Source organism: Cornus florida, unplaced genomic scaffold, assembly GCF_030987335.1.
Source record: "Cornus florida cultivar Cherokee Brave unplaced genomic scaffold, ASM3098733v1 CherokeeBrave_3.0.0_Hap2_Chr10, whole genome shotgun sequence".
Taxonomy (NCBI): Eukaryota; Viridiplantae; Streptophyta; class Magnoliopsida; order Cornales; family Cornaceae; genus Cornus; species Cornus florida.
In genome coordinates this window covers 93,623,471-93,645,436 of record NW_026775580.1, presented here as the reverse complement: position 1 = coordinate 93,645,436, position 21,966 = coordinate 93,623,471, and the positions used below count along the sequence as shown (strand labels likewise).

The 21,966-nt window shown below is 35.2% G+C and overlaps 4 protein-coding genes across 4 annotated transcripts; 3 read left to right on the top strand and 1 right to left on the bottom strand.

Annotated features, from left to right (window-relative positions):
• The first annotated feature begins 1,101 nt into the window (after positions 1–1,101).
• Positions 1,102–6,646, top strand: LOC132275937 (BTB/POZ domain and ankyrin repeat-containing protein NPR1-like). The gene is made up of 4 exons (XM_059777148.1): positions 1,102–1,930; positions 3,744–4,491; positions 5,575–5,778; positions 6,136–6,646. Exons 1-4 carry the CDS (start codon positions 1,412–1,414, stop codon positions 6,405–6,407), a joined length of 1,743 nt encoding a protein of 580 aa, XP_059633131.1. The 5' UTR covers positions 1,102–1,411; the 3' UTR covers positions 6,408–6,646.
• Positions 6,647–7,709: 1,063 nt separating this feature from the next.
• On the bottom strand, positions 7,710–10,197 carry LOC132275938 (heat shock factor protein HSF30-like). The gene is made up of 3 exons (XM_059777149.1): positions 9,691–10,197; positions 8,247–9,030; positions 7,710–8,061 (listed from the first exon to the last, which is right to left on the bottom strand). Exons 1-3 carry the CDS (start codon positions 10,114–10,116, stop codon positions 8,015–8,017), a joined length of 1,257 nt encoding a protein of 418 aa, XP_059633132.1. The 5' UTR covers positions 10,117–10,197; the 3' UTR covers positions 7,710–8,014.
• Positions 10,198–12,289: 2,092 nt separating this feature from the next.
• On the top strand, positions 12,290–16,681 carry LOC132275935 (small ribosomal subunit protein bS16m/bS16c-like). Its single transcript, XM_059777146.1, has 3 exons — positions 12,290–12,542; positions 12,875–12,920; positions 16,207–16,681. Exons 1-3 carry the CDS (start codon positions 12,410–12,412, stop codon positions 16,436–16,438), a joined length of 411 nt encoding a protein of 136 aa, XP_059633129.1. The 5' UTR covers positions 12,290–12,409; the 3' UTR covers positions 16,439–16,681.
• Positions 16,682–16,814: 133 nt separating this feature from the next.
• LOC132275936 (nucleosome assembly protein 1;2-like) lies at positions 16,815–21,634 on the top strand. The gene is made up of 11 exons (XM_059777147.1): positions 16,815–17,484; positions 17,631–17,674; positions 17,790–17,885; positions 19,586–19,678; positions 19,769–19,856; positions 19,970–20,031; positions 20,123–20,307; positions 20,420–20,597; positions 20,719–20,762; positions 20,962–21,157; positions 21,249–21,634. Exons 1-11 carry the CDS (start codon positions 17,445–17,447, stop codon positions 21,315–21,317), a joined length of 1,095 nt encoding a protein of 364 aa, XP_059633130.1. The 5' UTR covers positions 16,815–17,444; the 3' UTR covers positions 21,318–21,634.
• Positions 21,635–21,966: the final 332 nt, after the last annotated feature.

Below are 21,966 nucleotides of genomic sequence, written 5' to 3'. Positions count from 1 at the left end.
TCTGAAACAGATTAGAGTTTTAAAATCAAATTTTAAAAGCAGTGTGGCTTTATGATTTTAACCCTAAAATTAATTTAAAATACTTGTCGGAAGAGAGAAGAAAAATTATTTCTTTTGTGTTCTGGGCATAGGGTTTTTTTTTTTTTTTTCAGGGCTAGAATGTTAGGGGTGAGAAGCCTCGAAATCAAACTCCTGAAAATAATGAGTAATCTTACTGTTTGGGCTAGAAAGGCGTTTTCCAAAATCATACTTGTAATATTGTTTTAACATGGTTTAAGTGTACTACGAATAAACTATACAATATGTGTTTAAAAAAATAAAAATAAAGTGTACAGTATTAAAAATACAAAGGGGATGATATTGGAGGTTTAAAAGAAAAAGAAAGCTCATACCGCGCATCAACCTTCAATTAGTGTGTCAAACTATTGATAAAATAATTTTGGAAAAATTATTAAGAAGTCTTATATTTTAAAAATATTAGACCATTAAGTCCTATCGAATAATAAATTTAATATTCATTATTGAACTTGAAGGTCTTATATTTTAAAAAATAGTTTTTCCTCATTTTCTCAACAATTTTCATAGTGATGTATACAAAGTATATACACACTGTCACACATGCATTTATAATAGTATATTTTAGAAACTCAAATTATTTCCAATACAAATTTGTGCAGTTTGCTTTTATTTATTTTTTGACAATGCAACACTATGCAATTACTATAAAATTTATAATGCAATAGCATTAAATAAATGGTGCAACTATGATAAAGAAAAAATAAAATAAAATACTTTTTAAAAAAATTAGGATTAAAAATAGTATTGAATCCTTAATTTAATTATATTATAATATTACAATTTGATAATATATATATATATATATATATATATATATATATATATATATATAATACGTATATCAATCTCACAATACAAACACCATTTAAATTAATACTGCAATTTAAAAGCGCAATATATATTTAGTTAGGCTTAAGACAAATTCGACTAATTTTCAGTTATCTATTTTCAAATCACAAGGTCCTGTGATGTACGGTCGCAAATCCGGGATTATTACTTCATAATTACAACCCAAAGTATCGTAACAGTTCCTCCGCTTCAGTAGTCAGACTCGCCCCCATTTCTTCAGCTGGTCAGTCCGCATCCCCGTCTCTCTCTCTCTCCTCCAAACTCTCTCTCTCTTCTGACTTCTTCTTACGCGCAATTGAATATCTCCGTCCTTTAGCAACACATCCATGGCTTTATTTTATTCACTGAAATTCCATTGCATTTTCTTAACTACAGTGAAAGTTCCTTCAAATCAATGTCCCTTTTTCTTACATAGCCTCCCTCCACTCTCTCTCTCTCTATCTATACATACCGGACTTTCTCACTCTAAATAGGAGTATCTGTTATGGATACTCGGACAGTTTTCTCAGATTCAAACGACATAATCAGTGGGAGCAGCAGCATATGTTGCGTCGCCAACACTGAATCTCTCTCCTCTGCTCCAGATACATCAGCCTTGAAACGCCTCTCTGAGAACCTCGAGTCGATCTTCGAATCGTCGCCGAACTTCGATTTCTTCGCGGATGCAAAAATAGTCGTCTCCGGCGGTCGCGAAGTCTCAGTCCACCGGTGCATTTTGTCGTCGAGAAGTCCTTTTTTCAAGAACGTGTTCTGCGGTAAAGAGAGAGATGTGAAGTTAGAATTGAAAGAGTTGACGAAAAACTTCGAAGTTAGCTTCGATTCGTTAATCACTGTTCTGGCATATTTGTACAGTGGAAAGATGAGGCCTTGCCCGAAAGATGTTTGTGCTTGTGTCCTTGAGGAGTGTTCGCACGTCGCTTGTCGGCCGGCGGTGGACTTTATGGTGGAAGTGCTCTATGCATCTTTCGCTTTTGAGATATCTGATTTGGTTTCTGTATATCAGGTAAAGCTCTGTTTCACTAACTTAACTGAATTTTGATTAAACACTGTTCTTCATTTCATGGTCTATGTTTTATGTAATTACTGCTTAATCATTGTAGGAATTTATAAGCATGATCTCATGGGATTGAATTAAGATAATTAAAGACAGTTTATTTGCAATAAATGATGCTAGAGAAATAAGCAGAATGATCTATTCATTGAGTTTAGGCATTGTTTAATAAAAATTAATGTGTACTTTAAAAAAATTGCATTGGTATATGTTGTCAAACGCAGATAAAGTACATTTACAATGCAATGGAACAGTAATTAGGTATGCTTATATGCTAGAGAAGTGCATAAATTTTCATGTCCAGCCATTGGGAAAAAGTTATCGAAGTGTTACAATCTTCTAATCAATTGAAGGGCACCTGATTTGTACTGTTAATTAGTGTCACAAATTATTCACAACTATCCTGAATGTTGGAAATTGTGCCTAAACTATTTGATCAATGGCCAACTTGAAGAATCGTAGGCTGACAATTCATCCTTCTTAACTTGTATATCTTTATTCACCCTTAAATTTGTTTTAAATTCTCTTTAAAATTATTTTGGATAATATCTATCTCCATAATATTATCTTAATGTTGGAGGATTTTACATCCCTTTGAGTTAAAAGGTGCATTATGACTTTATGAACTTTCTCTTCTGCTTGTTTTGAAGTGGTTTTTGGTATTTTGGTATGTGATACATCTTTAAGATCGGAGAGATGCTGATGTGCTATAATTGTCATTTATATAATAAGATAAAGAGATTCCTTACTGTGATTCTTTTAAGAAAAAAAGAAAAGTTGTGACCGTCAATTTTATTTGGTGGAGTAACTTTAGAAATGATGAGCCTGCTTAAGTAATTTTTTCCTTTTGTGATGGTATGGATGAGGAAAGGAGAACATGTCATTCTGAATATTTCATTTCTAATTAGCCCTGAAGTATTAAAGTAGATCCAATTAAAATCTATGTCCAAGATGAAAGTGTCGCCTTTTTAGTCAGTTTGAGTTGAGGGAAGGTTCGGAAGAAAATAAGCTAGAGCTTATTTAACTTCCACGCTGCTACTATGTTATTCATCTTCTTTTTAGATTAGCATCAACAAGAGGCACCTTTTGAAGATACATATACCTTGGACTTGGAGCTTGATTTGTCCTAAAGTTTTGAAGTCAATCAAGTTAAGGCATGCAATAAAATGAATTATAGCATTACAACGTTGAGCAGTACTGGTCTCTAATGTTTAGTTCATGAGAAATCCCTATGACTTCTTATCTTGATACTTTTCATATGCTTCTAGACAGGATTATTATTTTTTCAAAGATGTCGCGCATGTGTGCATGAAACAAGAAGCTCCTTCTATTGGAGTTTCTTATCATCAACTTTGGATCCTCCCCCTAGAAATTGATTGATAGTCCAATTGTCCAAACTATCTGTGCTGGAGTCCTATTTGCCATGATTTGTTGGAGATATAACCATGACTATAAATACTTGTCTTTGAGAAAAGAAAAAAAAAAATTCCTTTTGAGTAGCATATATGCATAACAATATACCAGTGTTTTCTAAGGTTAATTACCTTGTATTGATTGTAAAGTGATAATTAATTTTCACATAGATAAAGAAACCGTTATTGTAACTGTGAGGAATGGGAACAAAAAACCAGTACATGGAAAGTTTAGCACATTAATATTTATTGTGTCCAAATATGGCTTATGGGAAATCAAACTCCGTTTCAGTTCTTGCATCGCCACAGTTTTCTTCTCAGAATATTTGGTTAACTCTCATGTTTCCTTGCAGAGGAATTTACTAGACATTCTTGACAAGGTTGCAGCAGATGACATTTTGGTGGTTCTATCTGTTGCAAATATGTGTGGAAAATTTTGTGAGAGATTGATTGCAAGGTGCATTGAAAATATTGTCAAATCCAATGTTGACATGGTAACTCTTGAGAAATCACTGCCGCAGCATATTGTAAAACAAATTGTGGATTCACGAGTGGAACTTGGCTTGCATGAGTCTGCGAAGAATGGTTTTCCTGATAAGCACGTTAAAAGAATACATCGGGCTCTGGACTCTGATGATGTTGAATTAGTTAGAATGCTTCTGAAAGAGGGACATAGTTCTCTAGAAGATGCATATGCACTCCATTATGCTGTGGCATATTGTGATGCAAAGACCACAACAGAGCTTCTTGATCTTGCAATAGCTGATGTTAACTGCAGAAATCCTAGGGGCTACACGGTGCTGCATGTTGCTGCCATGCGAAAAGAACCTAAGATTATAGTATCCCTTCTAACAAAGGGAGCCCAACCATCTGATCTCACATCAGATGGAAGAAAAGCACTTCAAATCTCAAAGAGCCTCACCAGAGCTGTTGATTACCATAAGTCGACCGAGGAAGGAAAAGCTTCCCCCAAGGATCGGTTGTGTATAGAGATTTTGGAACAAGCTGAAAGAAGAGATCCGCTACTAGGAGAAGCTTCTCTTTCTCTTGCTATGGCAGGGGATGCTCTGCGTATGCAGTTGTTGTACCTTGAAAACAGAGGTGTGTGATCCAATTGAAACCAAATAACTCTACCTTTCAAATGCTAAACATATTCCCTTTCTTTATTATGCATACTCTGGCTTATTTAGGTTCACATACCTTGTTTATTCCTAAATATTTTCGTTTGATCTTCCCCTTTTAGATTATTCTAATCTTTCTGTCATAAGGAGCTTCATGCTTGTCACTTCACTTTATTCGCTTAAATATATAATATTTTTGTGATCTTGATTTTTACAGTTGCAGCTTCAACTGTTCAGTTGAAAATTGTCCTTTTGTTGCGTTTGGGAGCACCAGTTCAGTGCTCCCAAACATAGCAATGTGGGGGAAGGTCCAATGTAGAATGTGCTTTGTTTTAGAGTGATTTTTAGAGAGGGTGTAACTTTAATATTTAAATCCTTCAACACGCCCCTTCATGTGTGGCTTTCTTTTGGTCCAAGACGTGTTTTTCAATTTTTTTAATTAGGGGGTGAGGTTTAAACTTGAGACCTTTGGCTTTGATACCATGTTAAAAACCTTCTCCTCCAAAAGCTTAAGTTGTTGGAGAGGGTGTAACTTTAATATATATATATTTTTTCTAGTTGGTACTCACACACACTGCCTCTACTGAGGTTCGAGCCCCTAACCTCCTTTTGGGAAGTAGGGGCCTTGTACCGCTAGGCCACAGGCCTGTTGGTGGTGTAACTTTAATATTTAAATACTTCAACAATTATATATACAGACAGAAACACAAATACATATATACTGATACACGCGCCCACACACACACACATCACCCAATCTTTTCTTTTCTCAGAGTCGGAGATTTTTCTAAAATAAATTAGAGCTACAAGAGGAAATTTGAGGAAAAATTAAACATGCTAATAGGATTATAGGAAGTTAGGAACAGGTGCTATTTTTCATTATCATGGGATCAGGAGGATAAATAGTTTCTAGAACCAGGCAGTGGTTTCATCCCTTGACTAGTATAATCTCTTTAGTTTCATGATAAATAAATTCTCTAATATTCACTTCTGGTTCAATCCAACACTAATTCTTTTACTAGTTTATAATGATGGTGATTAACTAATTTGATGACCTTATCAGTTGGACTGGCGAAACTTTTGTTCCCTATGGAAGCCAGGGTTGCAATGGATATTGCTCAAGTAGATGGCACTTCTGAGTTTCCATTAGCTGGCATCAACTCTAAAAATTTAGCTGATTCCCCGAGGACGACAGTCGATTTGAATGAGGCACCTTTCAAGATGAAAGAGGAGCATCTAAGTAGGCTAAAGGCACTCTCTAAGACTGGTAATGATGTGTAACCCACATGCATGTTGAATCTTTTTGTTTTACTTCCCACATGAAAGTGCACTCTTAACTTATAACTGGTAGCTGGTTTTGAAAATAAATCTCAAAAATAATTGTGAATTTGTGGTCATCTTTCTCTCATTATTTATTTATTTATTATTATTTTTATCACCACCACCCTTTCATCATGATCATTCTTTAGCAGGATCGTTTACTTTGTATTAAGTATTGGATCTCTAAGATTACATGATATGATTTCTATTTTCTATGATCAGAAATTGGAATACTGTTAAGTCAACAATTTTCAATTTGACATTTGAGAATAAAATGTGTTGTTATCTACTTTTGCATGAGAAGTGGAACTTGGGAAACGCTTCTTCCCTCGCTGTTCAGCAATACTCAATAAGATCATGGATGCTGATGACTTATCAGAGCTAGCCTACCTGGGTAAGGACACTTCAGAGGAGCGGCAACTGAAGAAGCAGAGATACATGGAACTGCAAGAAGTTCTAAGTAAGGCATTTAGTGAGGACAAAGAGGAATATGATAAGTCTAACATACCATCTTCATCCTCTTCGACAACCCTAAGAGTGGGAATGCCAAATGGTAATCTTACCTTGAAGAAATAGATAACTTGTGAATGAGAGGTGCAGAAAAGCATCTTCTTGTTGTATCATATAGTTCCATGTTCATATTCAAGTTCATATGGACATGACTGATTGCATCATATAGTTCCATTTTTCTTATTTTTTGATTCAGCCTTTTGTAATCAAGTTTTGTGGTATAATTTGATTTTCCAGCTAATTTATAGGATGGAGAGGATTGGTATCTTCTGTTGTATTCTAATGATGATTTTGATTACTCGGTATTTGTTTTTCTCTGCTAGCATTGGTGCTAAATTATTTGCTTTATCTGGGTTAATGAGGTTGACAATGCAGGATGCTAAATTATTTGCTTTTTCTGGGTTAATGAGGTTGACAATGCAGGTTCACGAATGAGTTGGTACCTCTGCAGTCTAACCATCCCAGCACCCTGCCCCTTCGTAGGTGGAGCCGGCATTATGTAACAGCCTCTAAGGTGCGTAGTTGCGTATTCTTGATTTAAATGAATGATGATCTGTATTTCACCAACAAACAAAAGTTACCGGTATGTAATCTGGGTGATTTTACAACCTATTTGAAGAATTTTAAAGAGAAATTAGTGTTCTAGTCTTGGAATTAAGAGAATTCTTACATTGATTTTGGTCAACTAGAGGTCAAGATTTTTTAATCTGCCATTTTTTTTTTATAAATAAAAACATTCTCTGAGCTATGTCCTTTGTTAGTATATGTCCTGATTTCATTACACTTGCGTCTTTACTTCTATTAGGCAACATAATTCAATCTAAAACCTCTGCGTGAAAATAGCAGCATTTGATTTGTGGAAGGCATGGTGCGAGCCAATAACAAATGGACAGATAAACTTGCTTTGAACCTTATAGTGAATGTTTTTTTTATCTAAATACCTTATGGTGAATGTTTGAGAACATTTAGCTTCACAAACTTATTAAAGAAAGGATACATGAGATTATTCTGTGTCAGATGGTCGGGGAACATAGAAAAACCGATCTCATTCCCAAGAATTCGCTTAACTAGGTGTATAATATTTGGTTACCTGTGTATGCACAATCTAAGAACTCTGTTGCCAAAACTTTCATATTGATGGAGCAAGGTGTGTAGAATTTAAAGCAATGCCCCTGTTAAAGGAGTGGTAGCGTTGATAATTACGTTGTCACCTATTTTAATTCTTTAAAAAAAAATTTCATTATAAGGTGGTTTAGATAATTTTCTTAATACACCATTACTCAAAAAATACAAACTGTTAGGGCAGTGGTAAACACGGTAGGAGCTGTAAATCCAACTTTCCAAGCTTTGGTACCACTGTCATATTAATTGACCAAGCATAAAAAGAACTATATATTCTGAAATGTATAGAATTTTAACCAAATAATCATCTCAAAGACCTAGAATACAATTATAAACTGTTATACATATAAAAAGTACCGTTGTAAGAACAAACTATGTAATAACTTCTGAGGGAACAGTATTTGAACATAATAACAGAGCAAATCCTACTATGACTGAAGTAGAAGAAAAGGGTAAAATAAAATATTGTAAGCATAAACATTGGCAACATTACGGCTTAAAAGTTGTTGCGAAGACCATTGAAGGACCGTTTTCTGAAAGAAACGAAATGCCTATCTGTTGGATCCATCAGCACCTTCTTCTACACATCTTCTCTTCCCTGCCATAGAAAAAGAGTCTTCTAAATATGATTTCTAGCATCAAATATGGTATATATAACTTGGTATATGTATATATGTGTGTGTGTGTGATTTGCATATATAACTGAGTGTAGTATGTTTAAATGGAAGAATGTGCAAGAATATCACAGCAGTGAGCAGTGGATTTAAACACATTAGAGACAACCTGCTTGCTCCACCAGCTCATTCACATACCCGCCCAACTCAGCTTGCTGCTTGATCAAATCCTCCAATTCAAGGACAAACTTGGAGTGATGCTGTCCCAGCTCTTCTTCTGCTTCATTCTCGAAAATCAAATCTTCCAACATCAGTTTCTCCCAAGGTATGAAATCCTCGGAATTGAATTCTAAGGTACTTGTTCCGAAAACTTCATGATCCTTTTTGTCATGATTAGGACTGCCTGATTGATCATCTTTTAGTGGAGAAACTGAGGTCTGAATATCGGATTGAAGAGTTGCCAGTTCCTCCTCTTTCTGGCTACTGCAATTGACATTTTGGCTTGTGGTGTCCGCAGCCTCCACTGGGCATTCGTTGCTTGATAGTGCGATAAATTTCCGTTTCTTTGAGATTTCACCACCTGCCAGTTCTCTATTCTGCCTCAGCTGCAGAATGAATTGCTGAAGGTTGGTTGGGTTAAATACTTTGGCTAAAAACGTGACCAATCTTTGTTTTGAATGTGTAGTACTTTGCAAGCGTTTTTCTACGTCAGTCAGTTCGTTCTGTATATCCTCTTGTCGCCGTTTCAGCCTCAGAAGTTCTATTTGCATTTTCTTCTGATCATTCCTCAGTTTTTCTAGCTGCAACTCTAATTTGTAAGTCGCCGGATCGGCACAAGGTGATCTTTGAGGAGGTTTCCTTCTCCTTTTGATGTTGTTCAGCAAATGCCTTTTCCCTCCTTGAAACTCTTCATTTGCAAATTCCCAACGGTCCGGATGGATCTTTCTGAAACCCTAAAAGAGTTTAACCATAATAAACCCTACCACATGAGCAAGTACAAAAAAAGCCCCAGATACAGTAATCCTCACATTCACTAGAATAAACTACAAATTGGTCGACAGTTTTAGTCTCGTAAATGCAAGTATGTGTTGGTGTGTTTTTTGTGAGGAGAAGAAAAAACAAACCTCTTGAATACACACACCACTTAAAAGTAGGGGTGCACAAGAAATCCTTAGAAAATGTAAAGTAAATCAGACGGAATCAAAACTATACAATTTGGATTGGTTTATGTTCTAAAAATTAAAGGATTGTTGATCACGATTCTATTATGGTTTGAGAATTTGAAGAATGAAATCAAACAGCTATGAACGATAATATATATATATATATAAAAGTGTCCAAAATCATAGAACTGAACGAAACCCAGCTAATGTTTGATTCTAGTTTATTCCAAAGACAAACCCAAAAATAAAATAAAATAAAATAAAAGGGCTCCTCTAACCAAACCTATACATATACAATAAACCTCAAATTCAATAGGTAAAGCTCCCAAAAAAATGAGAGAGAACAAAACTGAAGCATAATTCAATCATACCTCTAATTCATAACATAAAAACCTATGAAAAATATAATATTTTAGTATGGGCAAAGTGATTTGCAAAATGGATACTCACGTAGGCGTTGAGGGAAACAATGAAGCTATGGAAGTTGTCGTGCCTGAAATGTTTGGGAATAATATCTCTAGCGAACTTGATAGAGTCCCAAACAATGAAGCTCCTAAGATCGGCACTCCATGATATGATGGAGTCTGTTTCTGGGTTCTGCACAATGTCAAAGGTCTTTCTCAAGAAGGGAGGAGGCAAACACCTTGATAAATGACCGCCATTGTCGTTGCCCCCACCTCCTCCTCCGGCACCACTGCTTCCAACTCCACCGTTAATGTCTACTTCAATTTTCATCGCCTTGTTTTTCTCAGCAAGACATCCTCCTCCACCACCGCCGTTATTGCGGTTGCCATAGCCGCTGCCACCACCACCAACATCAGTGTTATCATCAACGATCACAATTTCCAGCTCCTGTTTTATTGTTTTTGCTTCCATAATTAAGTGGTTGACGAGGGACTGAGTGTTTTAGGAACACCAGTTATTGATCAGTCTCGTAGCTCAAAAAGAATATTGCACCGTGTGTGGAGTAGCTGGAATTGGCCCACCACTTATTACTTGGTGAAATCAGAACCCTTATTTACCACTAATATTCTTCTTCTTTTTTTATTTTTTAAATTAAGTACTTACACACACCGCCCAGGTGTGGGCTCGAACCCACCTCTCCTTTAAAGGTTTAGAAGTTATACAATTGGACTAATAAGCCATTGGTACTAACATTCTATTGATAGCATGCAAATAGCGTGTAAATCATTTTCCAATTAACTACCGCCATACATCCCATTACAATGTGACACACTTTACACAATTTATGTTATTTTGAAATATACAAAATGTTAAGTGCAGTTACAGTCACCGCAGCATAATCTCAGCCTTTAAATTTGAGAGTTGTTGAACTTGCGTAATCGAAACGGTATACATAATATATATATATATATGTATACATAATATATATATATATATATATATATATAGTTTTGTAGATGCATGTGGAGAGGAGGGAATAATTAGGATTGGATAAGCAACCATTTCATTTGCATGCATGCAACGTGTTAACCAGAAGGAATTAGGATAATAGGAGCCCTTTTGTGCCCTTTGTTGGAGCTATGAATAGCCTGCATTTATTTGGCACTATGCACCAAAACGGAGCATCAAATCTTCTTCGTCATTCAGTTACCAATTAGAAGGTGCCACCAAGGGTTTGACTAACTAAATCATGGCCTTAAATTTTCTTTGATAGTGTCTCACAAAATTTAACAATACACCCAAAAAAAAAAAAAAAAAAAAAATGCCACCTCACCTATTTATCAAAATAATGTCATTCATTAATTTCACCACATTATTTGATGAACATTACATTACAATGATGAAATTGATCATTTAAAATAATAAAGGTCAAAGTAGATATGATAAAGTTAGTCTCCAAAAACAACAGAAAAAATTGTAATGAAAAATATTTTAAGTCATTTTGTAATTTGGAGCTAAACTTGTAAATTTTTTTTTTTTCTTAGTAAGAAAATCATATACTTATTTGTCTCTTTATTCTATAGAAACATGAAATCTTATTTTCATTTCATAAGACATATGAGATATCACTGACTAGAGCATGATAAACTTGTCAATTCTATTAAAGTTAATCTAATCCACTAACAAGCCTGTTATAAAATTTTAACTTGAGAAAGAAAAAAAATGTCATTTATTCTATTGTAAGAAAAATACAAATAGATTTCTATGCAAAGATGATTAGCCATTACGAGTGTAATCCCGATTAATCCAAAAATGTTGGGATTAAATAATAAAGGGTCAGTTTTTATATAGATTTCTAATCGAAATGCTTCTTTCAATAACTCAATTAAATGGTCCAGTGAATATAAATTTAAGAGATGGATAGATAAAGAGAAATTTTGTTTCTAATGGATCAGAGAGCACAAAATTATAAATTTATTTTGAAACTATGGCAAGTGTACAGTGTGTGTGTGTATATATATATATATATATCATTGTATCATTGTTAAATCAAAGACATTTGAAATAAATGCTACTCCGTAGTAGGACAGAGCATTAAAGCAATAAAAAGAGACAGCAAAGAGTTGGAAGTCTTGAAGAGCAGACTTTGTTTCATGGGCTTGAGTCATGGTTAGAACTTAGAAGTGAGTTTTGCTGACATCACATAAGCAGGCCAACTCAATTAATATTTCATCTTATAAACTTAGGGTTGTAAAGTTTGAGCCCAACCTCATATATAAAATGTTGAATTTTATTTTAATTCTAATTCAATTTTTAACTCATTATTCAATTAAAGTCTAATTTATTTAAATATTATATATAATATATTTAAAATTAATATATATATAAATAATATTATAATTTAAATTCGGATTAGATATTATTTATTAACACCTTAACCCAAGTCCACCCATAATTAATTAGAATTGATGGGTACAAATTGCATAATATTAAACTTGATTGTGTATCAAGAGGTCAATAAATATGCATCATATCACTGAATTTTACTGTATAAAAAAGTTTTTAATTAATTTCGGAAAAATAAAATTATAATTTTACCCTATGCCTCTCTTTTTTTTGGTGCGATAAAAGGATGATTTATTGGTTTAGGGTTTCTGTTCTACAAAATCACACATTTCACACTCCGTATTCGAAAACGATGGTCTATATTCACCCAGCAGTGTTTCGAGTTTAGTGTCGAGAAGTTTGAAGCGAAGTTTAAAAAATGGTGGTGAGGATCAGATTATCAAGGTTCGGATGCAAGAACAGGCCTTTCTATCGAGTTATGGCCGCCGATAGCAGATCTCCTAGAGATGGCAAGCACTTGGAAGTCTTGGGTTATTACAACCCGTTACCAGGTAATTTCTTACTCTATCTCTGCCATTTGGTTGCCGAGAAAATCTAAGAGAACAAAATTTGGTTGCGAATTGTTCGAGGGGTTTCAATTTCTCCCCAGAGGAAGTGTTGAATTGGGTCACTTAGGTTATTTAGTTTTGCTAACATCGGATTTAACATTCTAAAGAATGCGATTTCTCCCCCTTTTTTTTGAGTTTGTTCTCAATTCCTTTTCTATGATTTGCTTAGTTTGCTGAGGAAGTGTAAGTAAAGAAATGAACTTGTAGAAATTACTCAACAGGAGGTCATCATATCCGAAGTGCTAATTGGTTTTCAATGTGTTTGGTTTATACAGGTCAGGATGGTGGTAAGCGAATGGGTCTTAATTTTGACAGAGTGAAGTAAGTGGCTTAATTATTCTTTTTCCAGCTTCAGGATTCATTTTCATAAATTGTTAGTGAAATGTTGGAGAGAGTGTTTTGATTGTTGTCTACAACTTCTATTAGCTACTCAAATTTCATTATTTAGTTAATCTTAAACAAGTACATGCACCTTTCCCAAAACATTGTACCAAATATTCAATGTTCTTCTGTCCATTGTGCAAATGGTAGGAGAAAGAGGAACTTTTTTTTGCCCCCTTTTAATAAGTTAAAAATAAATATCACTGACATTAGGATAAACGGATTTTTTATTTTGTATTTTAATATTGATAAGTAAAATTTTACTGTTGCAGGAGAAAAAGAATTTTATGCCCAGTATGTTTGTTGGTAAAGATGAGGGGAATTAACGAGGTAGGATTTCTCATAAAATTATTAATTATAGTGCTAATGGAGATTGGTGGAAATAGGAATAGTAAAAAGAAGGGTTGAATGGTTTTTAGCCTCTTTCCAAATGGCGGTTTGGCAAGTGAAACCTTTAGAGAGAGGAAGGAGGTGAAGAATGTTAAAGGCTTTAGCTTAATTAACACTAACGTTGAATATATAGAGGTGCAGTCTTAGCAAATTTAGAAGTATATTTGATGTTATAGTGAAAGAAGGTTGCCAAGAAATGCCTAAGAATAATGATTTGTAATATTTTGAATCAATTATCGATAATGATGGGATAAATTAAGAGTGCATTACCCATGAATCAGGGCACGATGGATGAAAATTCTGGGTTGTTGGTGTGACCGCATAATTTCTGCCAAACTGAAGAAAAGTTTTAGCAGAAAACTTTGAAGTCAGATGTGTTGTCTGTTATAGAGTGTTGAATAGTTTAGAAACTGGTAATAAAACCAGTGGTTTGAGATTAGGATGCTGACACGAATAAGTGATACTACAAGAAAAGATATGAAAAAAATGGATTTATTAGAAGTATTAAGTAGCATCAATTGGAAATACGGTGAAAGATTATCGACTAAGTTGGTTTATTCATTTTCAGCAGGATGGACGAAACTTCTTGTTGGTTGTGGGTGTGACGCATAATTTCTACCAAACTGAAGAAAAGTATTACTCCATATTTGACAACTATAAAGTCAGATGTGTTGTCTGTTATAGAGTGTTGAATAGTTTAGAAACAACATAATCATCCCAGTTGTTTGAGATGAGGATGCTGACATGAATAAGTGATACTACAAGAAAAAAATGAATCTATTAGAAGTATTAAGTGGCATCAATTGGAAATACAGTGAGAGAAAATTGTCTAAGTTTGTTTATTCAGTGTGCAACATAGACCACCTAATATATATTGCTACATGGGAGTGATTGGATCCAATTTGAAGGTGCCAAAAGAATAAGAGAAGGTTAAAAAACAGGTGGATTGACGCCATGACATACTTGTGATATCTTAAACAAGGTGATGGTATATGAAGTACTGATGGAGAGAAGAAATAAATGTAACCCACCTAAGTGGTCGGGATTAGGCTTGTTGAAATGATTTTACCATTCTAATTTCCCCTTTCTTGTTAAACAAACTAAGGCTGATTATTTCGGGCTTTGCTTGGTTTGGGTAATATAATCAGATTGAAAGCATTATTGTATGACTTATATTGTGTAGATTTGACATCTCTTGTTTTGGGTGTGAGATAGGTCATTTGCCACTAGATACCTTGGTGTGTCCTTGGTGGAAATCCCAGGGCTATTGACTTTTTAAATTCCACGATTTAAAATGTTAGGAGATATATATCTTGGGAGTGGAATCACTTTGATCCAACCTTATGTGGCCTACCTTCATGTTCACTGCCTTTTTAATCTTTTTCCGCTTCAATCAATTATATGGATTTTCCAGTTTTAGGTCGGCTACCACTGCTGAACCATTTGTCTAGCCATAAGTGGCCTTCTTTGGAACCTTTGCTTTGCTTAAAATTACTGAAAGAGCTTCACAAGTTCATCTTGCTTCTTAGAGTTCTGTGGATGTGTACGGTGTGGACTCTGAACTAATATTTCTCAGCCTCGTGGTTTCTTCTGTAAATCTTTTTCTGTTTTGGAGTTATATATGCAAATCATGATGAAATACTCCAGATATCACCTCTTGTCTTAAGGCTGTTTGGTCCTTCAATGTTTCCTTTGGACCATTGCTCGTAAGAGGGTTTTTTTTTTCTTCTGGAGTTGTGCTTCAAACAAGGATGAATGTGTGAGGCTCCCTATTTATTGCATCTTCTGCACTCTTTTCATGTCTTGTAAATATGGTGCATAACAGTTACCAGGAAACTCATTCTGCAGAGACTATTGTCAAATTGTTTCAAATATCATTGTGGTTGATACCCTGCCTTGGAAACTGGAGGAAAACAACGCCCTCTACCAGAAGCCCTTGAATTTAAAAATAATCCATCAATGAGAGAATTCTAATTGGGGGTTGATGTTGCTTCTACACAAAATAATAATATTTAATTAATTTTTTTAAAAAAATTAAATCTTAAAATAATAATATTGTAGGTGCCAAAAAACACCTGGACACTTAAAAGAATAAATATGAAAATCGAAGCGATAGAACTATGAATGAATTGAAACAAGCTCGGCAAAAGAAGTATGAGCAGATAAAAATTGGTGTTTTTCTCTTCTCATTGATCGCTTATTTATATATTCATACAGAGCCTTTCTTAGGGCCGTTAATAACGGTTTTAAATGTGGGTAATCATGGTCCCTAATTTTCTGCGATCCCTTATTCATGACAGGCATTATGGGATGTTTGAATGTGCTTGGACTGGGCCACGTTGATTATCCAGCGTTACTGGTTGTTTTATTTTGTAACAAGTCTATCAATTGAAAAAGTCTTTTTTCAAGTTTCCACTGTCGCAAGGTTTTGAATCTCCAATTCCTGCCAAATTTTCAATAAATTTTTGAAGTGGAAAGTTACTGGAGTTTGAAACCACTTTGATCACTTCAAAAGTTGTTTGTTTCCCCTTCTTTTTTTTGACTTTTTGTAGGAGGGGGAGAGTAATGAAATTGAAACTAATTGATGCAAATTTTATGTAAGTTGATCAGTGCACTTTAGGAATGATAATATTATTATGCAAGTATTCAAACATTTTATATTTCAGTCAGATTGATGAAGAAATTCGAACATTTGTTTTCTTGGTGCGATTTATTTATTTTATGGTTGTGTTAGGCTCTCTGAATGGATCTCCTGAAACCTTGTAATGAAGTTTGAATTAGTTGGGCATAAGACATCCATGTTATAATTCGCCTATGATATTCTCTCATGCTGCAGGTATTGGCTATCTGTTGGTGCCCAGCCGTCAGATCCTGTTCAGCGCCTTCTTTTCAGAGCAGGGTTGCTACCCCCACCACCGATGCTGGCAATGGGACGCAAAGGTGGGCCACGAGATACCCGCCCAATTGATCCAATGACTGGACGCTATTTGACACCAGAGAAGGCAGGCAATGCTGAGCAACCAAATGACTCTGAAGGAGATGATGATGAAGACGATGCAACCTCGTGAAACTTTATACAACTTAAGCTTTGAAGATCCAAGATTCAAGATGGTTTAGTTTAGATATGCTAGAATCGTGGAAGGGTGGTTTGTTGTAGCATAACTTATGAAAACTCCTACCATCTTGAGGGACAGCAGCAGCTTGTCTTGAACTACTTGAAAGTATCCATTTTCATTATTCTTGTCACACACTGTATTTGGAAAATCACCTACGCAATTCTCGTACTAATTATCCATAGCAGCTTGCAACTATTTGAGGAATTTTCTCAATTTTTGGTTAACTAAAAAATAGTCGCTGATTGCAGGAAAACAAGTTTGGTGAACACATTGCACTGTAATTTTATTTATTTATTTTACTTTTAGTACAGGATTTGAATAGCGCTCTTGCCTGCCTTGTTGAAAATATTTTTTTTTTGAAAGTTGAAGCAAAACATACGCATATTCACAATATTGCCTTTTTTATGGTTCAAACGCTCTTCTTCTTATTTGGAGAGGAGAGATTTTACCATTTTGACTAGTAATATTAATTAATTTTTCAATCTCTTCTTAGAGAACAGAGATTATATCATTTCCACTAATAATATTTATTAATGTTTTGAAAGATCACAAAACAAGGATGTAATTATATGCATGGATGATTCTATAATGCACGTATTAGACATGTTTGCTATATAGTGATGCATATTAGGCATGGATGAGACATGTTTGCAGATATAATGATGCATATTAGTCCTGTGTTAAATATGTGGTCTCATCCATGCCTAATGTTTAGAATTAACAACCTTGAATATATGGATTGGAAATTTAGAAATGAAACTGTGTTAGTTGATGTCAAAAGTGTGTTTATATAAGCAGAATAATACGGGTACCAAACACGGCATATATCACATCTTGATTCTTGAGGCGCGCTCTTTCCCCTCTCATTTTCCTTACACTTAAACCCTTCTTCTAGGGTTTTGGTTTCTTATAGGATTTGTCTTTCAGTAATCTGCCACGAATAACAACAATCACCGTCATGTCTGATCTCGGCTCTGCTCTCCCTGGCGCTGTCGCCGGTAAAAACCTCATACACAAAACCTTGATATGTGTGTATGGGAGTGATTTGTGTGTGCACTGTGCATACATATATAAATATATATATGGTTGTCAAGTCATGATATGAAAGAATTATCTTATGATTTTGGTATTTGTATGTGCATAGCTCTGAATCCTGAGGATCGAGCAGACCTTGTCAATGATCTCAAAGTGAGTACTTTATTATACTGTTTAACAATTTTGTATCTTGGTACATATACATATATATTGTTTTTCTCTCGAGTTTAGGGTTTGATTGGGGCTCACAATATGAGGGCTTGTGCAGAATAAGGTTCAGGATCTTAGTGGTAAGCACTCTGTAGTGCTGGAAGAGCTATCTCCGAGAGTCAGGAAGCGCGTCGAGGTTCTGAGAGTGATCCAGGCATGCTCTTTCTTCTAACTCCAGCTTATAATATATGATTATATAATTATATAAATGTTTGCTTATATGTGTGTGTGTGTTTGTTTGTGCACATTGTCTGACATGGTCAATGAGCTCTCTGAAATCAAAATCAGGTTCCATTACTCTTCTATGTAAATCATATATACACATATGTATCTATATATATTGAAAGTTCAACCAAATGAGCACACGCCCACAATATTGTCCCTAGCACTCGACCTCCTCTTTGGGAAGGACGGTTCATACCATCCGAGGCATGCCCATTGGTCTCTTCCACCAAGTCCCTCTTTTTCTCCGATCTCTGTGCACTTTTTTTCTTTTTGGTTTAATGTTAGTAAAAGTAATCCCGCTGATTGATGAGATTTTTATATTTGTCATTAATGGGTATTTGGATGTCTTACTTTCTTTGTAACACATAAATATTAATGTGTTTTCTCATTATATGCCTCACAGTGTCAGTTAAAGGCATGTGTTCTAATTGAATGTTGTTGTTTGGTTGATGACAAGTGACAACTGTTGACAAAAAATGTACCATCTGTAAATGATAAACCCAATTTTCGACAGGGAAAAAAAGATTACGCCTTTTGTGATTTTGATGGTTATATGAACAGAAATAGGTTTATGTTTTTGTAATTCGAGACTGGTTTTGGCTGAAGCATGTTCTATGACAGTGCACTGCTACACTAAACTTGTTTGTTGTGTTATGATAACACACGGGAGCATGTTTCTACACACTTTAAAGACAAAAAAAAAATCTTGAAGTTCATCAGGAATTACAATTTTGTTAAAATAAGCACTAATGTTTATGGACCACGATGAATTTTGAGCAAACATGAATAGATATTACGGATATTGAGAGACTGATTTGTACAAGCAGGCTAAATATAAATAATTTGGTTGGATCGGAACACGGGCGGATGGGTGAAATGTATATGGCAGCATTTATTTTCAGATTTCACAATAGTTTCCTTCCACATAGCCTCTTTCCTTTGGCTGAGTTGTTGTTCGGGATGTTTTTTTTCCTAGTTTGTACGGGATGTTAATGATCAAATGCCTAAATGTTTGGCATAGCTTACGTTGCTTATGCATGATCTTTTCCTCATTGTCACTGGCATCTGAAAATTACAAGGGTGTGGGGGTAACAGGCCATGCTGTGTCATGAATATACTTGTGGATGAGATACATTCAAAGTATAACTACTTAGTCTAAATTAACATATTATTTGTTTTAGCTTGTTAAGGCTTGTCAATTTTGCTTGTTTCCTACCAGTTGTCTGTATAGTTTTCCATTTAATATGTAGTATAATGCTGTAAATTTTAACCTCAGGCCTGTTAGAAGTAGGTTTTGTTCCTCAATGCGCATGTTAATAATTGTTATTGGAGCTAGCAATTCAGTGTGGAATGTGGATCCTCTATCATATTCACCTATAGGACTATAGGTTAAGGGTAGACGAGGCAAACTTTATTTTTTTGTTTTTTTTGTGTTAAATAGTTTGTCTATCTAGTGTCTTTCACTTTGAAGTAACTTACAATTGTAGCATGAGATATCGTTATGCTTTTTTTTCTCTTTTCTGATTATTGCTTATTCCTATTGTTGTTGTATGATTTTTGCTGAGGGAACACAAAGAATTGTATATAGTATTTTGAAATTGAACCTTCTAACCTTTTCTCAATTTACAGAGCCAACATGATGAGTTAGAAGCGAAATTTTTTGAGGAGAGAGCAGCGCTTGAAGCAAAATATCAAAAACTTTATCAACCACTCTACACTAAGGTATCTTATACTTGCCACAAATATTTTTAATTGTAAATTTGGCCTTTTAACTTCATGTGTCCACTTTGTTAAATGTATGAAAATTTGTAGCGATATGACATTGTGAATGGCATTGTCGAAGCTGAAGGAAATACAAATGATGCAGCTACAGACCAAGGAGAGGATAAAGCTACAGAACGTACATACTTACATCAATTTAGGACCTAGCTATTTGGTTGCTACACTCGGTACCTAAATATCGTTTTATATGTTTATACTTATCAAAAGAAGTTGTATTACGTGTTCATGCAGAGAAAGGAGTGCCCGATTTTTGGCTCACTGCAATGAAGACTAATGAAGTGATATCCCATGAGGTTAGCAAATTGAGAGTGCTGCTTTGTCGTATTTTGTGCTTACATATGAATTTCTGGTTCATATATGGCTTCATCTTTTATACGGAGTCAGATTACTGAGCGTGATGAAGGAGCTCTCAAGTTTCTTAAAGATATCAAGTGGTGCAGGATAGATGACCCCAACGGTTTCAGGCTTGAATTTCACTTTGCCAATAATCCTTACTTCAAGAACTCTGTTCTGACTAAGGCTTATCACATGATTGACGAAGATGAACCCCTTCTGGAGAAAGTGATAGGGTAACTTTGATTTCTGGCTTACTATATCTATTTTTTTGGTTTGTTGATTAGAAATGGCTGTTGTACATATTTTCTTCACTTCTCCTTTGTTACTCTAGCTTGTACTTTGTAGGACGGAGATTGAATGGTATCCAGGGAAATGCTTGACAGAGAAGCTGCTTAAGAAAAAGCCTAAGAAGGGTTTAAAGAATGCAAAACCAATCACAAGAACTGAAAAATGTGAAAGTTTCTTCAACTTCTTCAGCCCACCTGAAGTCCCTGAAGATGATGAAGTTATTGATGAAGATGCTGCAAGTCCACCAACATTTCAGCGTAAAAGAATTAAATTGTTTGTCCACCATTGCTACGGTCCAATATATTATTAAATCGGTTGCTTAATTTGTATTTTATTGTGATTTATTTTCTGAACAGGCTGAAGACCTTCAAAATCTGATGGAACAAGATTATGACATTGGGTATGCTAAATATAGTTTTTTAGCTATCTTCTCCTCAAGTTTTGCTAACATTGATGATTCTCTCCATCATTATTTTGGTTATTTTGTACTTGAATATAATGTGAGATTATGTGCTGTTATTGTATATTTCTGTGAATACTACATGAACACTCTTATTTGTTCACGGCTTTTCTTACTAACCTTATGATGCTTTTTGTAGGTCAATTATTCGAGATAAAATTATCCCCCGTGCTGTGTTGTGGTTTACCGGAGAGGCTGCTCCAGATGACTTTGCAGATATTGATGATGGTGGTGATGACGAAGAAGAAGAAGTAGAAGATGATGAAGATGATGATGAGGAGGAGGAGGAGGATGATGACAAGGAAGATGAAGATGAAACCAGGACCAGGAAGAAGGTACTGAATCTCTCTTTCTCGCGGGCACACACACACAACAGACATTAACACCCCTGCACGAACTCATTATTTATTGGGTTGTAAATTGTAGAAGGCCGGAAGAAACCAGGTTGGGGTTGGTCAGCAGGGTGAGCAGCCTCTTGAGTGCAAGCAGCAGTAACACAATGCAATGGACAGCGGATTTTGCTTTTTTGGTTTAGAGTTGTTTATGGGTGATGAAGATCGGAATATGCAAAGCGAGTTGGAATGAGGCATCAGTTTTGGTTTTTTCTTTTCGACCATTATATATTAAGAGCTTTAGAGTCCTTCTCTTTCATTTGTTTGTGGAATGTGTTTTGAGTTAGCCAGAGGTGCCCGGTTGTTTGATAGATGCATGTTGTTGGATTCTGATACAGTGTTCCTATATCTTGCAGTGCCTGCAACCAATTGTTTTTGAGGAATACTTGATATTTTTATTGAACATCGCTTTACTGATTATTTTAGCCACAGAAAAAAATCTCTCCACAACTGTGTTTAATGGTTCGCAGTATAGGTCACAATCGCGGTATCGGTGGCGATCGCGGTATAACGGACTCTGACAAAGTCATAGTAAATTGGCCGATACGAGTCACGTATCAGACTTGAAAAAGGGTCGTGTATCGGTCGATACGTCTCGTATCTGACGATACGACGAATTGTTATTTTATCACGAGCCACATTTGGTGTGCACACAGCTGAACCATTTGAACCAGGCCTTGGTATGTTAACAAAGATGTTATTATGAGCAAGGTCCCGGTAACAAAGTTAAATCATGAATTGAGAAATTGGAT